Source organism: Manis pentadactyla, chromosome 13, assembly GCF_030020395.1.
Source record: "Manis pentadactyla isolate mManPen7 chromosome 13, mManPen7.hap1, whole genome shotgun sequence".
Lineage (NCBI taxonomy): Eukaryota > Metazoa > Chordata > Mammalia > Pholidota > Manidae > Manis > Manis pentadactyla.
In genome coordinates, this window is record NC_080031.1 from 30,281,526 (window position 1) to 30,294,742 (window position 13,217).

The following is a 13,217-nucleotide window of genomic DNA, read 5'->3' on the forward strand; positions in this document are numbered from 1 at the left end:
TATTTTAAACTTATATTATTGAATAAAACTAGTTATAGTTAATGGGAGCCCCATAGGATATACTTCTAATTATTTCATATTACTCTCTGTAAAGCAGATATCTATGAACGTTCTTTTCATACAAGGATTGTAGCTATTAACTGTTGATTTGTAATTTTATTTTGTTTTAGTATGTAGGTCAAATAGGCAGAAAATAATGCTACATGCCTTTGGGCCTTTTCAATTGTTTTTATGATATTTCTGTTTTCATATTTGTAGAAAAAAATCCACAATTCTGAAGGTTAAATTATAGAAACTATGTCAATGTGTGGATAGTATGTAGACTCAAATTTATTACGCCACTTTGTTCTTTCAATATATGTATTGCCATAATTCTTAAATGATAAAAGCTATTAAGGCATTATAAAATACTGTGTGTGCTGTGGAAAGCAGTGCTTTTTTTTTCATTCATTTACTATTACTTGGGCTTTATCATTTATTTAAAATTTTTAAGAGTTTTCTCTTTTTAGCATATACTCAACATTCCTTTCAATATTATATAGGTAATGATGCAAATAAATGTATCTTTGAACACTGCTTATAGTTCTTTAATATTTTTAAAATTTGTTTCGATAGGGTTGGACCAAGTTTTATGAGTTTTCTTTATCAGATCTTCGGGCTGGGTACAATATTATTGACAGACTCTTTGATGGTAAGTTCTAATGATGAAAATTTTAGTCTCTGGTGTTAATGAAAAAAAAATTTAAGATGTTATTAACAATATGGTTTCTTCAAGAGTGACTTAACTTCTTATTATAAAATTTGTCTTGGTTTTTATTGTGTCTCATGTCCTGACTGTTTGACTTGTATTATCTAATAGTTCTTACATTATTTATTGGGGTCATCAGATTTGACATAACCCATAAAGTTTCTGATTGATCTGTAGCTCTCAAGAAACAGAAAGCTAGAAAGGCTTTTTTTCCCCCACTTTGTGGCCTTTGTGAGTTTCAGGCTTCCACTGCATTATTTAGATTTCTCTGAAGGGAACTGTCAAAATGTTAGAAGCATGGTAGACTAAGGTTAGTACCAAGGATCTGCTACATCATAATAGCATAATTTAGTAGGAATCTGGAATCAAGATTCAAATAATAGGTTGAAATAGGGCAGCAAACAAGACCATATAATCAGATCCACTAAGGCCATCCAGATCTCTGCCTCCTGAAGATACGAACAGCCCAATACCTGAAATTTTTGTGTAAGACCAACAGAAAGGGACACTGGAGTTTAGAGCAATGATGTATTAGAGAAGAAAATATATTGATAAGAATCTCAAACTTAAAAATTTCCCCAGCAGAACTCTTGATTGCTGTTTCCTCCCACTGTGTAATCCTGCCAAATCACCCTTCCCTGAGTCTGACCCATTTCAGTAAACGGCACCACCATTCAGGTAGTTGCTCAAGTTCAAAGCCTATGGCACTCTGGATTCCTTTCTTTTTCTCATCCTCAAACATCAAGTGCTTTCACAATTTCTGTCCCTTCCTTGTTCAGATCCCATCATGTTCTTGTCACTTCTTTCTATTTCATCAGTGCTTTGGTAGTCCACACAATAGCTTCCTATCTCATCTTATTTCCGTTTTAGCACCCTTTTGAAGAATCTCCATACAGTAAACTAATTTATATTTTAAAAAAGTAATAGCATACAATTTGCATTTAAAACCTACAGCCACATTTGTCTTTGTTCTGTTCCTCGGATAAACCAGGCTCATTCCTACCTGAAAGTGTTGGTAGGTGGTCTTCCTCCTGTCTGAAATGTTTTTCTCCCAGACCTCTATATGACTTTCTTCTTGTCTTTCATAGCTTATAGCTATCCTGTTCGAAAAAGCATTTTTATTACCTCCAAATCTGAAGTAATCTTCTAGTTGTTCTCAATCCTCTTGTTCTATTTTACTGTTTGAATACATTTGTACTACTTGGTATTTTATTTATTCAGTCATCATTTTGTTTATACTTTATTGGGAAAAGATAATCTATATTAAAGCAAGGTGTTTGACTGTTTTATTTAGTATTCATGTCCTTAAAATCTGTAGCCAGGCCTAGCCCATTGTAGACACTCAGTTATTGATTGTTAGTTAACATCAGAAATTATTCTGTAACTTGCCTTTGACAAAAAACCAACTAGGATGTGGCCCAGTCCCATTTTAGTTTATGTTTATGAGGTTAACAATATTTTTAAATGAAGTATAATACATGTACAAAAAGTACTTATATCATGAGATTATAGCTCAAGGAAATTTCCGTGAACTGAAAACCGTCATGTAGCCAGCACCTTAAGAAAGAGAACACTGCCAGTACCTCAGATCGTACTCTGTCTGATGCCGCCTTCCAGTTACTACCATCCCTCAGGGCTTCCACCCCTGCTCCTGTGGTGAACGCCAGCACCTAACTATACATATTAGTTTTGCCTGTTTTTGTAAAACTGGAATCATATATCATGTACTCTCTAGTCTTTAGGTTCTTTCAATTAATGTTATATTTGAGAGATTCATCCATATGGTTACATGTAGTCATCGTCCACTTATTCTCAATCATATATAGTATATCATTTATGGCTATATTATTTCTCTTGGTGGACATGTCGGTAGTTTGCAAGTTTTCTCTTGATGGCCATGTGGATAGTTTGGAATGATTATGAATAATGCTGCTATATTTTTGGGTGAACATTTGGATATATTTCTGTTGGTATGTATTTCTGTTTTGGTATATTTCTATGTGAAGTAGATAGAATATTTATTGTCCATCAATAGTTAGTGCCAAGTACTAATCCAACTGAGTTTATTTAAAAATTTTTTGAATTATGCATCAAAGAAATGCACATCGATGTTCTATTCAATAAATTTTCATAAGTTAAACCTATATAAGTAGCCCAAAATGAATAAACAGAGTATTATCAGAGTATTACTCCAGAAGCACTTCCCATACTCCTTTCCACACATGACCCAACACCCCCCATTCCATGCTGAGGGTAACCACTTTCCTGATTTCCAGGAGCTGTTTTTTTTTTTTAATATTTACTTTGAGAAGTTTTTGGAGGATATATACTAATACTTTAGCTTAGCTTACATAGAAATGTGGTGATTTTTTTAAATGCTTTTGAACATTTATACCACTATGAGGCAGCTTTACTGTGCTTTTAAGATGAGGAAACCAAAGTGCAAAGAATTTGAATGATTTGTGTTTGAAGATTGTGATGGAATTAATAATATCACATGATTTTTACATATATCAACAATTGAATTATTGTGAATAAGAGTCAGATATTTTAAAAGTGATAATCTCATGGTAAAAATCTAACTGTATAATCTTATGATTACAAAATTCCCTGATATTAAGGAACCTCCACATATGTAGAATTAAATGAAAAAAAGAAAATGTTCTAATTATAGGGGACAGTTGCTATAGAGATTATATAGTTGTGAGACCTGGAGCAAGCATTTTATCCTTTAAGCCTGAGTTCCTGATCTGTAAATTAGGAATAGTAGGCACTACCTCAATTCATTCAATTTTTAAGAAGTTTAAAGGAGAAAGGCCACATGAAGCATTTAATATTTAGTACATTTAACATATTAAGTAAGCTATGAAGAATTGTTGACTATTACTATTGTTAATTTAATAATTTAAGTTTGTTAATTTTCTCTTGTCCTAAACAAAAAAACTTGTCTCGAGAATGATCAATAAAAGAAAATGTTTCTGTATGCCTGACTTATGAATGAATGAATGACATGTCCATAATTAACTGTATTATTTAGTGAACATAAAGGCAGAACTAGAAAATTGAGTACTGGTGAAATCCCTTGTTATAGCTACTTAGCTACTGTTGATAGTAAGATACAGGCAGGAAACAACTTTAATTAGTCTTGTACCCTCCAGGTGCCCTTGTTCTGCAGGAGGCAGCCTGAACATCGATAGACCAAGGCATATAGTACACTGCCATCAGTCTCTGTGATCACCTCTGAATTTTATAGTAATGCAATAGAACTAAACTGGTAATGCTAGCAGTGGTTTTAACTAGCTGGTTAAATATAATCTGTTTCCTATATTTACTAAAAACCTGTGATTTAATTCTTACATTTTAATATTACCACTGAACTGTGATTAAGAGGATGTCTCTGTTGCAAAAAAAGTAATATCTTATTGAAAAGTCCCATTCTGTTTTTTAAAAATACATCTATCTTCTGTTAGAAAATGAATAGTTGACTATAAAAATCATGACATTTAGACAACTATAATGTATGAAGGTATTTTGTAGAGTTTCCCTATTAATCAGATTATTTTATGGACTGAATTTTTCATCATTGTACAGAATTGTTTTGGATATGTTCTTCTAAGGAATTTCCAACTTAAGGAGGCAGTATTGTGTGGCAGATAAGAGTAAGACTCTGGCTTTAATACCTCATTCCAGTTCAGGTCTGTGGGATTATGTGACTTTCTGACTTCAGCGACTCAAATTCCCTCTGTCTCAATCTTCCCATCTGTATAACTGGATAATATTAATATTTCAGTGTTTGTTATGAGGCTTGACTTTATATATATAAAATATTTGGGAAATTTTACTTGATTAATCTTTCAATAAACATTAGCCATTGTGTGTTAATATTAATTATAAATATCAGTGGATATCATTGAGGATTATACTAATATTGAATATCTTAAGAAATGATTTAACTGAGTTAAATGCATATTATTATATCCTATAAATGAAACTACAGCCAGCAATTTATTTAATATTTTAGCATGACTTAGAATGTTTTTAAAAATATGCCTAGAAATGAAACTAATAAAAGCATTTTTTTAAATTATAGGCACCAAAGATGTACAATGGGAATTTGTCCATGGTTTACTTGAAAATGCTATTTATGGAGGACGCATAGATAACTATTTTGATCTTAGAGTTCTTCAGTCATATCTGAAACAGTTTTTTAATTCTTCAGTAATTGATACATTAAACCAAAGGAACAAGAAAAGCATTTTCCCATATTCTATATCTCTACCCAAATCCTGCAGCATTTTGGTGGGTAAAATTATTCATTTTCAGTCTGTTGCCAAATAGATACCACAGTCATTTTTAATATTGTTAAATATGTTATTTTTTCAAGTGCATAATTATCATAAACAAATATAAATTATTATTATGCCAATTTGTGGCCTGATTCTCCAGACCCTAGTAAGGTGTCCTTTGTACTTTTGAATACTTATTGAAGATTGGTTGATAATAGTGTATAGTGTATAGTATACAGGTAAATCTTGAAGGAGTAGCCAGGGACATTTTTTAAATGTAGGACTGCCGTAGAGATGGAATGGAAGAATATGCTACTTCCTGGTAGACGTGAGAGTGCTCTGATACATTACAATATGAAAGAAAATATTATTTAATAAATATCTATCTTCACTTTCTGGCTTATAAATTCAAAGCAGTTCTAAATATGTAAAGGATATACTTTATAACATCATTTTTGTTTATATATATATATTTATTTTAGCTTTTGGTTTGAGTCATAATATAAAAGCTTCCCAGAGTTCAGTCATCCTTTTTCAGAAAGTGGACTTAATACAGCCCAAAGATTTCAATTCCAGTTTATTTTACCACAAATCTAAATTTGTATAAATACCTAAATGTTTTTATTACATAGATTTTCATAAGGATACATGCCTTCATGAATTACAAAGATATGTATATTCAGTTATATAGTTCTTCTTTGTACCTTTTTCTCTCATACAAATGTTTTTCAAGAAAATTCCTTTCAGTAACATAATTCTGAAAAAACAAGAGCTTAAAAACCAATATAAAATATATTACTCATACTGAATATCTTATTATGTTAATAGAAATCCCATCTGTTTTGGTTTTCAGTATCTTTCATTCATTTACTCATTCATTGAATATCTGCTCAGTGGTAGCCCTGTTCCAGTCATTATGGATCCTATGATGTATCTGTGGAGTTTACCTTTTAGTGGGAGAATCTTACAGGGAATGAATGGATACAGCACATAGTTATATTTCAAATAGTGTATTCTAACAAGTCTTCCATCTCTATTGTTTGAGGTTTAAATTGAAAACCTCATACAGTGTACATCATAAACATAAAATGCAATGAATTTTTATACATTAAACACTTAAGTGTAACCAACACTGGGGTCAAGAAAGAACATTCTCAGCTCCACAAAGTCTTCCTTATATTCCTTTCTAGTAACTACCTCCCCTCAAAAAGATACATTATCTGACTTCCAACAGCCTAGATTAGTTTTACTTGTTTTTGTGCTTCATGTAAATGGTATCATTTGCTGTATATTCTTTGTATCCAAGTGAGGATGAATCAGTGTGGATATATAGCTATTACTGAGGAAACATGTCAGTGTATAATTCTAGACAGAAGACTCCAGCCAGTCTAGATGAGCAAATTTCATAGCCATTTTGAAATGAACAAGTCTAAAAATAGAAAGAGAGTGAGAGGATGATTTTATAGGATGATTTATGGGAATCATTGTTTTAGCTTTCTATCTAATTGAGTTAGAAGGAGGAGGCCAAAAGATTTCCAGGAGGATGAGAACATGCATGAACACACATACACCCAAACACATATACACACATACAAATGCATATATGTGTGTGTGTATATACATTATATATATATATATTATTGTGTGTGTGTGTATTAAAACATACACTCACACTCATATGTACACACATACATATTTATATATACACTGTGATTGAAAACCTCGAGGAAGTTTACAAATGTTGAACTGTAGGAGAGGAAAAATGTTAAAGAACAACATGTCTTTCCAAAACTTGACATCTTCATAGGTCCTGGGCTTCCTGGAGTCCAACTGTTTCACTGGAAATATTTCAGAGCCAGATGCCAAGGATAAGACATGATTATGGGAGGGGACAGATGATCTCCTTGCCAAGAGCAGTTCAGATGCATATGCAGTACCTGCCTTAAAATAACTTGTCTCTTCATGAAAACAAACAAAACACTCCCATCTTTGGGCCAAAGTGAATAACTCTTAGTATATACTTAGTGTCTCACCTAGAGTCATGAGTGAATAACTGTTCAAATGGATGCTTACAAATCAAACCTGTGCAATGCTTATACAGTAGTTCTTGGGATGAAATGACAGGACTCTTAATGCATTTCATGACACCTCACCAGCAAACTGAAGACTAACTGAAATTGCTTTATAATGAAGCAGTTTACAAAGCAGTACTTGCATATCAGAGTGTGTGTGTGTATAGGTTTCTGGGGTTTCTTTATATATTTTTTAAGATTGCTATAATTATTTACTTTGACATAAACAGAACTGCACCCTGCAGATTTGTTTTTGGTAGGTTACAGGAGAAATAACTACAGGGCTTTTCAGAAAACATATGTAGAATTAGAGTCGGCATAGCCACTCTTGTTTTTTTTTATCAATTCTTTCTGGTTTCAGTGGTTGTAAGTTCAATCTTTATTTTTTATTTCTTTATATTTAGGACTATCGTGCTGTCATTGAAAAACTTCCAGAGGATGACAAACCTAGTTTCTTTGGTCTTCCTGCCAATATTGCTCGCTCATCTCAGCGCATGATCAGTTCCCAGGTAACCTAAGAGAATATCTACCTTTTAGGAAAAATGTTGCTCCTGAGCCTGAAACAACATTAAATTTTATTTAATACTACAGACGCCACAAGCTTTTAAAATTTTTATTTAACACAATAGATTCCAGTGTTAAGTAAATTAAATAAGCCAAATAATTCTAAGTTTAATACACATGTTAAAATTAATAACATAACATTGAACACTATCAACTTCATCCAAAATATATTTGTTTTACTCCTGTGATATATTTTATTAAGGCTACTTTAAATGTAATTTATACAGTTAGATATGTGTCACTAAATTTAATGTTTTCATAAATATCAGAGGTAGATAATTTACATTTATGTGTTAATTTATAAAAGATAAAATTTAATATTTCATATGATTTTATTCATGACTGAATAACAATTAGGGGAAGTATGGGTTTTTAAATTATTGAGACATAGAAAAACATTAGCCATGAGCAATGTATAGTCTAACTTTTATCGACACTAAATAATTGAGAAACACTAACATTGACCTCTTACTGTGTGCCTGTAAGTGTTTTAAGTGCTTTACATTCAGAAACTTATTTAGATCTCATACACTCTAAGAGGTAAGATCTGTTATTTTTTGTCTCAATAGATGAGGAAACTGAGGTACAGAGAGTTAAGTTACTTGCCCTAGATCATAAACTAAGAGGCAGAACTAGAATTTAAATTCATGCTGTCCAAGTAAAGACATGTCTTCTGCATCATGTGCTATGGCTGCCTGTCAGGCATAAATGTAGTGCTAAGCTATGCATACCAAATTATGAACCATTACATAATATTCATTTCATGGTCAGAATATGGAAAATTCTTATATCTCTTAATGATTTTGGTAATTCTCTGGCATTTTAGTTGGATTATATTAACTTATTTAGCTGTAGAGTTTTGTGGTTTTTTGCTATTTTGGCCAACATTTATAAAATTGATCATGTTTCCTGTCTTCTTGTACTATTAATTATGTTATTCATTATGTAATTTTCATGTTCATTCTAATGTTTTTAGAAAAAGCTTCAATATAAATATATGCTTATTTATATAATATATAAATATATAAGATATTTATATAATATATAAATATATAAACTAGAACAAATAGATCTTAACCTCTATTATCTATGCTAACTGAAGACACTATACAGTTCATTTTTTCTTTCTCATACAAAGTGTTAAGTCAGTGCATGAAAGAATGTCATCCTACATGTCCTTTAGCTTCATAACATATAGGATTACACTCTAATCATTTCTCTCCATGCTTTTTTTAGTTTTTAATTTTGGTATCATTAATATACAATCACATGAGCAACATTGTGGTTACTAGATTACCTCCATTATCAAGTCCCCACCACATACCCCAGTACAGTCACTGTCCATCAGTGTAGTAAGATGCTGTAGAGTCACTACTTGTCTTCTCTGTGCTATACTGCCTTCCCTGTGCTCCCCTATATTATGTGTGCTAATCATAATGCCAATTAATCTCTTTATCCCTCCCTTCATGGCCACCCTCCCCAAACCCTTTCCCTTTGGTAACCACTAGTCCAACTTGGATTCTGTGAGTCTGCTGTTGTTTTGTTCCTTCAGTTTTTGCTTTGTTCTTGTGCTCCACAGATGAGTGAAATCATTTCATACTTGTCTGTCTCTGCCTGGCTTATTTCACTGAGCATAATATACCCTCTAGCTCCATCCATGTTGTTGCAAATGGTAGGATTTGTTTTCTTCTTATGGCTGAATAATATTCCATTGTGTATATGTACCACATTTTCTTTATCCATTCATCTACTGATGGACACTTAGGTTGCTTCCATTTCTTGACTATTGTAAATAGTGCTGTGATAAACATAGGGGTGCATCTGTCTTTTCAAAACTGGGATCCTGCATTCTTAGGGTAAATTCCTAGGAGTAGAATTCCTGGGTCAAATGGAATTTCTATTTTTAGTTTTTTGAGGAACCTCCATACTGCTTTCCACAGTGGTTGAACTAGTTTACATTCCCACCAGCAGTGTAGGAGGGTTCCCCTTTCTCCACATCCTCGCCAGCATTTGTTGTTCCTAGTCTTTTCTATGTTGGCCATCCTAACTGGTGTGAGGTCATATCTCTTTGTGGTTTTAATTTGCATTTCCCTGATAATTAGCCATGTGGAGCATCTTTTCATGTGCCTGTTGCCATCTGAATTTCTTCTATGGAGAAGTGTCTGTTCATATTCTCTGCCCATTTTTTAATAGGGTTATTTGCTTTTGGGTGTCGAGGCATGTGAGTTCTTTCTCTATGCTTTTTTCGCTGACCTGAAATAGTTATTTTTCAATATCCACCAGTAATATATAAGAATTATGTAGGTAATAATATAATTATATATGTTTGTGTGTACATGTATAATTTTATAACAGTGCTTGAGCAAAAAAGGCTATAAGAATTAAAAAGTCATTAAAACAATAAAATATTACTTCATAGTATCCAAGAAAGTCTTTAATTTGGGAGCCTTTCAATAGAAGTTCAAGAGTCTTTAAAACCCTATTAATATAACATGGCTTCCACAACTTCCAATCTCAGTATCATTCAGAGTTTGAGAATCTTATTAAGCATAGCTTGGATCTAATGAAAGGAAAAGAGCAACATAGAATAGACATAGCCTTAGAGACTATAGGGAAGGGTACAGGATGAGAAATACAGGATGCTTAGCATCTTTATCCTACAGAGAGGCTTAATAGCCACATGTGCATATTCTTTTGCTCCTGGACCATGTATGGCTGCCATTGATGAGAGCCCAGAGCGTAGGATCATCTTGGTTCTCACACATTCTCATAGCCTTAGTTTTCCAATCTTCTATTACATTTTAGTCATGCAGGTCCAGGGCTGACACGTGAACATGCAGTTTAAAGTGGGGTCCCGAGAATCAGGGGTTTCATTACAAACTAGGCAGATAGACATTCCACATTTATCTTGGCAATTAGTGCTGTAGGAAGATAGACACAATGTCATTTTCCCTGACAGTCCTGAGACAACCCAGGCTTCATATTTACTTTTTACTGAACTCCAGTTAGTATACCAAATAATTCTCTAAAAGTTACCTTAATGTGATCTAATTTCTACTATTTTGTCTTACCTCACTATTTATTTAACTTTTTATAAATACTTATTGGATGAAAAGTGGATAACATATTTTTCCTAAAGTTTTTTGGTGACACATTCTCTCAATATTTGTATTTTAACTGTTTTACTATTTATTTACTTAACTACTTAAAAGTTTATATATAGTTGGACTAATAAAATTTCTTAATTTGGAGAGTGTCACTCTAAGTCACATTTGGAGCCAAATTCAGAATGCTTTCCCTTATTTGAAGGTGAATGTTCACATACTTAGATGTCTGAATGATGCTGAGTAAATTTAAAAATTATTGTTGATCATGTAATAAGTTCAGGATGTAAAATCTGATGTTGAAGCAGGCTTTTGATGGCAGTTCAAAAGCTGAAGCCAGTGCCAAACTTGAATGGGCAATTTATACAAATGTGAATGGTGAAAATGAATTAGTGCATTTATAGTAGACAGATTTTTTGTTTTTGTTTTTTGAAAACTGTTATAATATACGTGCCTTATGGTACTCTCATCCACATGAGCTATTACACTGTCCCATTTTCCTTCAATTCATCCATCATGTTGGAAATGTTGTATGGATGATGTTGCATTAGCCAAAACTGGGTGTCAAGAGAAAGAGAGTTAGGGTTTTATTTTTGATGGTGGGAAAGGATATTAATTTGATGTATCAATTTGAAGTGCCCATGGGATAATATTTATTTGAGGTGTCTGGGTAGTATCTAGTTGGAAATGTCTAGTAGGAATTTGAACTAAGTACACAGAGAATTCAGATACAGATTTGATTTATAAAGGATCTGAGAAAACAGCAGTACATCTGTGAGATGAAGCGTGGGAATCAGAGATCATTAGGGATCATTGATAGAGCAGGAAGAGAATATGCCTAAAGCTAGAACCCTGTGAAATACCTACATTTAACATTTGTTTGTAGATGGGAAAGTTCTTGACAATATTTTAGCAAAAGTACACTAAGTTAGAAAACAAGACAATCAGAAGAACTTAAAGGAGAGTTTCAAGGTAATGGGAGGGGTGGCAATGAATTTTAGAGGAGTCATGGATTGATCAGAGTTGAGAAATAAGTCAGGGCCTTGACCAGTTTCTCAGGACTCTTCCTATAGCCTCTTCTCTAGGATGCTGTAGGGTGGGAATCAAATTGCACTGGTTTTGGGAGCAGGGGGAAATGGGCGTAAAAATGGTGCAAATGAATATAGGTGATTGATTTAGGAAGTTTGGCACTGAAAAAAAAACTAAAAGTCTCTGCCAAAAAACTTAAAAGATGAAGACATGGAAATTTAATAGCAATACAAGATTCAGAGAGAGATCATTATTATTGATGTTGGAAGAGACTGAAAGAAACATTTTGTTCCTGATATTCTGTTAAAGAATTTTGAGTTACTCAAGGGTAGAAAATGTATTTTTCGCACTAATACCTGTTTGCTAACTGGACCCTAGTATTTTCCACTGAGTATTGCTATAGTTCTAAGGAATTCTTTATTTAAACTAACTATAAAAATTATTTTAGTTGATTTTTTAGAAAAACACTTCTGAAATATTTTTATTAACTCTTTGGGTAGAGGTGTTTCTTGCAGCTGCATCTGGGGAGGCCAAGAGGTGATATTACCCACCTGCTCACCAGGTGGGACTCCGCCTGGGTGGTTTAGGGTCCCTGACTCTGATAGACACAGTTCGTGTACAGGTTGGACAAGTGTAGGTAAAGAAGGAATTCATTAAAGTGAGAGAAGTAGTGAAGGGAAGCAGCCATGCAGGCAGCAGAGAGCAAGGTAGAGCATTAATGGCAATCTCCATCTCTTTCAAACCCCTTCTCCTCCCGAACCAAAATTGAGCAAAAAGCACTATTCTTACTCCTTGGGGAAGGTATAGTGTGGCACCAGCAAAGTCACCATGATTCCTTCTCTGGACTGATATTCAGATACTCAGACCAAAAAGGTAGAGCAGAGGGAGGACAGGAAAGCTCACTGCACTCCTGCTTAGCATAGGGCAGATCCCCTGCCAGCTCTAAAGCCAGGGTCACCTGGCATCCAGTGTATGCTTGAATCTGTGTGGTGTGAGAACTAAGCCCCTACCACCCCAGTATTTGGGAGAGCTGCAGAGCACTGGATGGAGTGAGATTATGTTCTGAGAACTTCCCCAAAGCAAAGAAAGGAAATTTTTGGCCAGGCTACTAAAGAGCATGATTGTACAGCTGCAGCCCCATCCAGGTCACCCAGGCTATGGGGACTTGCAAGTCAAAATCAGAGATCTTAGTAGCCCTTCCCTACTTGTCTAAAGTAGGACAGAGAGAGTGAAGACTTATGCTTAAGTCTAGAAAATTGAATGAAACAGTGAAGTAACAAAGGCACTTACCACTGGGAAAGGGGTCTCATTAATCTCACAAGAAGCTTGGAAGAACACAGAGATGAAATGCAGTAAGTTGAGTAGAAAGAAGGCTTTATTTAAGGCAAAATACCCACTCAAAGAAAGTGGAGTG

The 13,217-nt window shown here is 33.7% G+C and overlaps 1 protein-coding gene across 2 annotated transcripts in view; it reads left to right on the top strand.

Annotated features, from left to right (window-relative positions):
* DYNC2H1 (dynein cytoplasmic 2 heavy chain 1) overlaps window positions 1–13,217 on the top strand; it is a 330,688-nt gene that overhangs the window by 224,269 nt on the left and 93,202 nt on the right. For both annotated transcript variants that reach the window (XM_057490362.1, XM_057490363.1), the window contains 3 exons: window positions 616–691; window positions 4,839–5,047; window positions 7,511–7,615. In XM_057490362.1, the coding sequence (XP_057346345.1) occupies window positions 616–691; window positions 4,839–5,047; window positions 7,511–7,615 (390 nt within the window). The remainder of the gene's footprint in view (window positions 1–615; window positions 692–4,838; window positions 5,048–7,510; window positions 7,616–13,217) is intronic.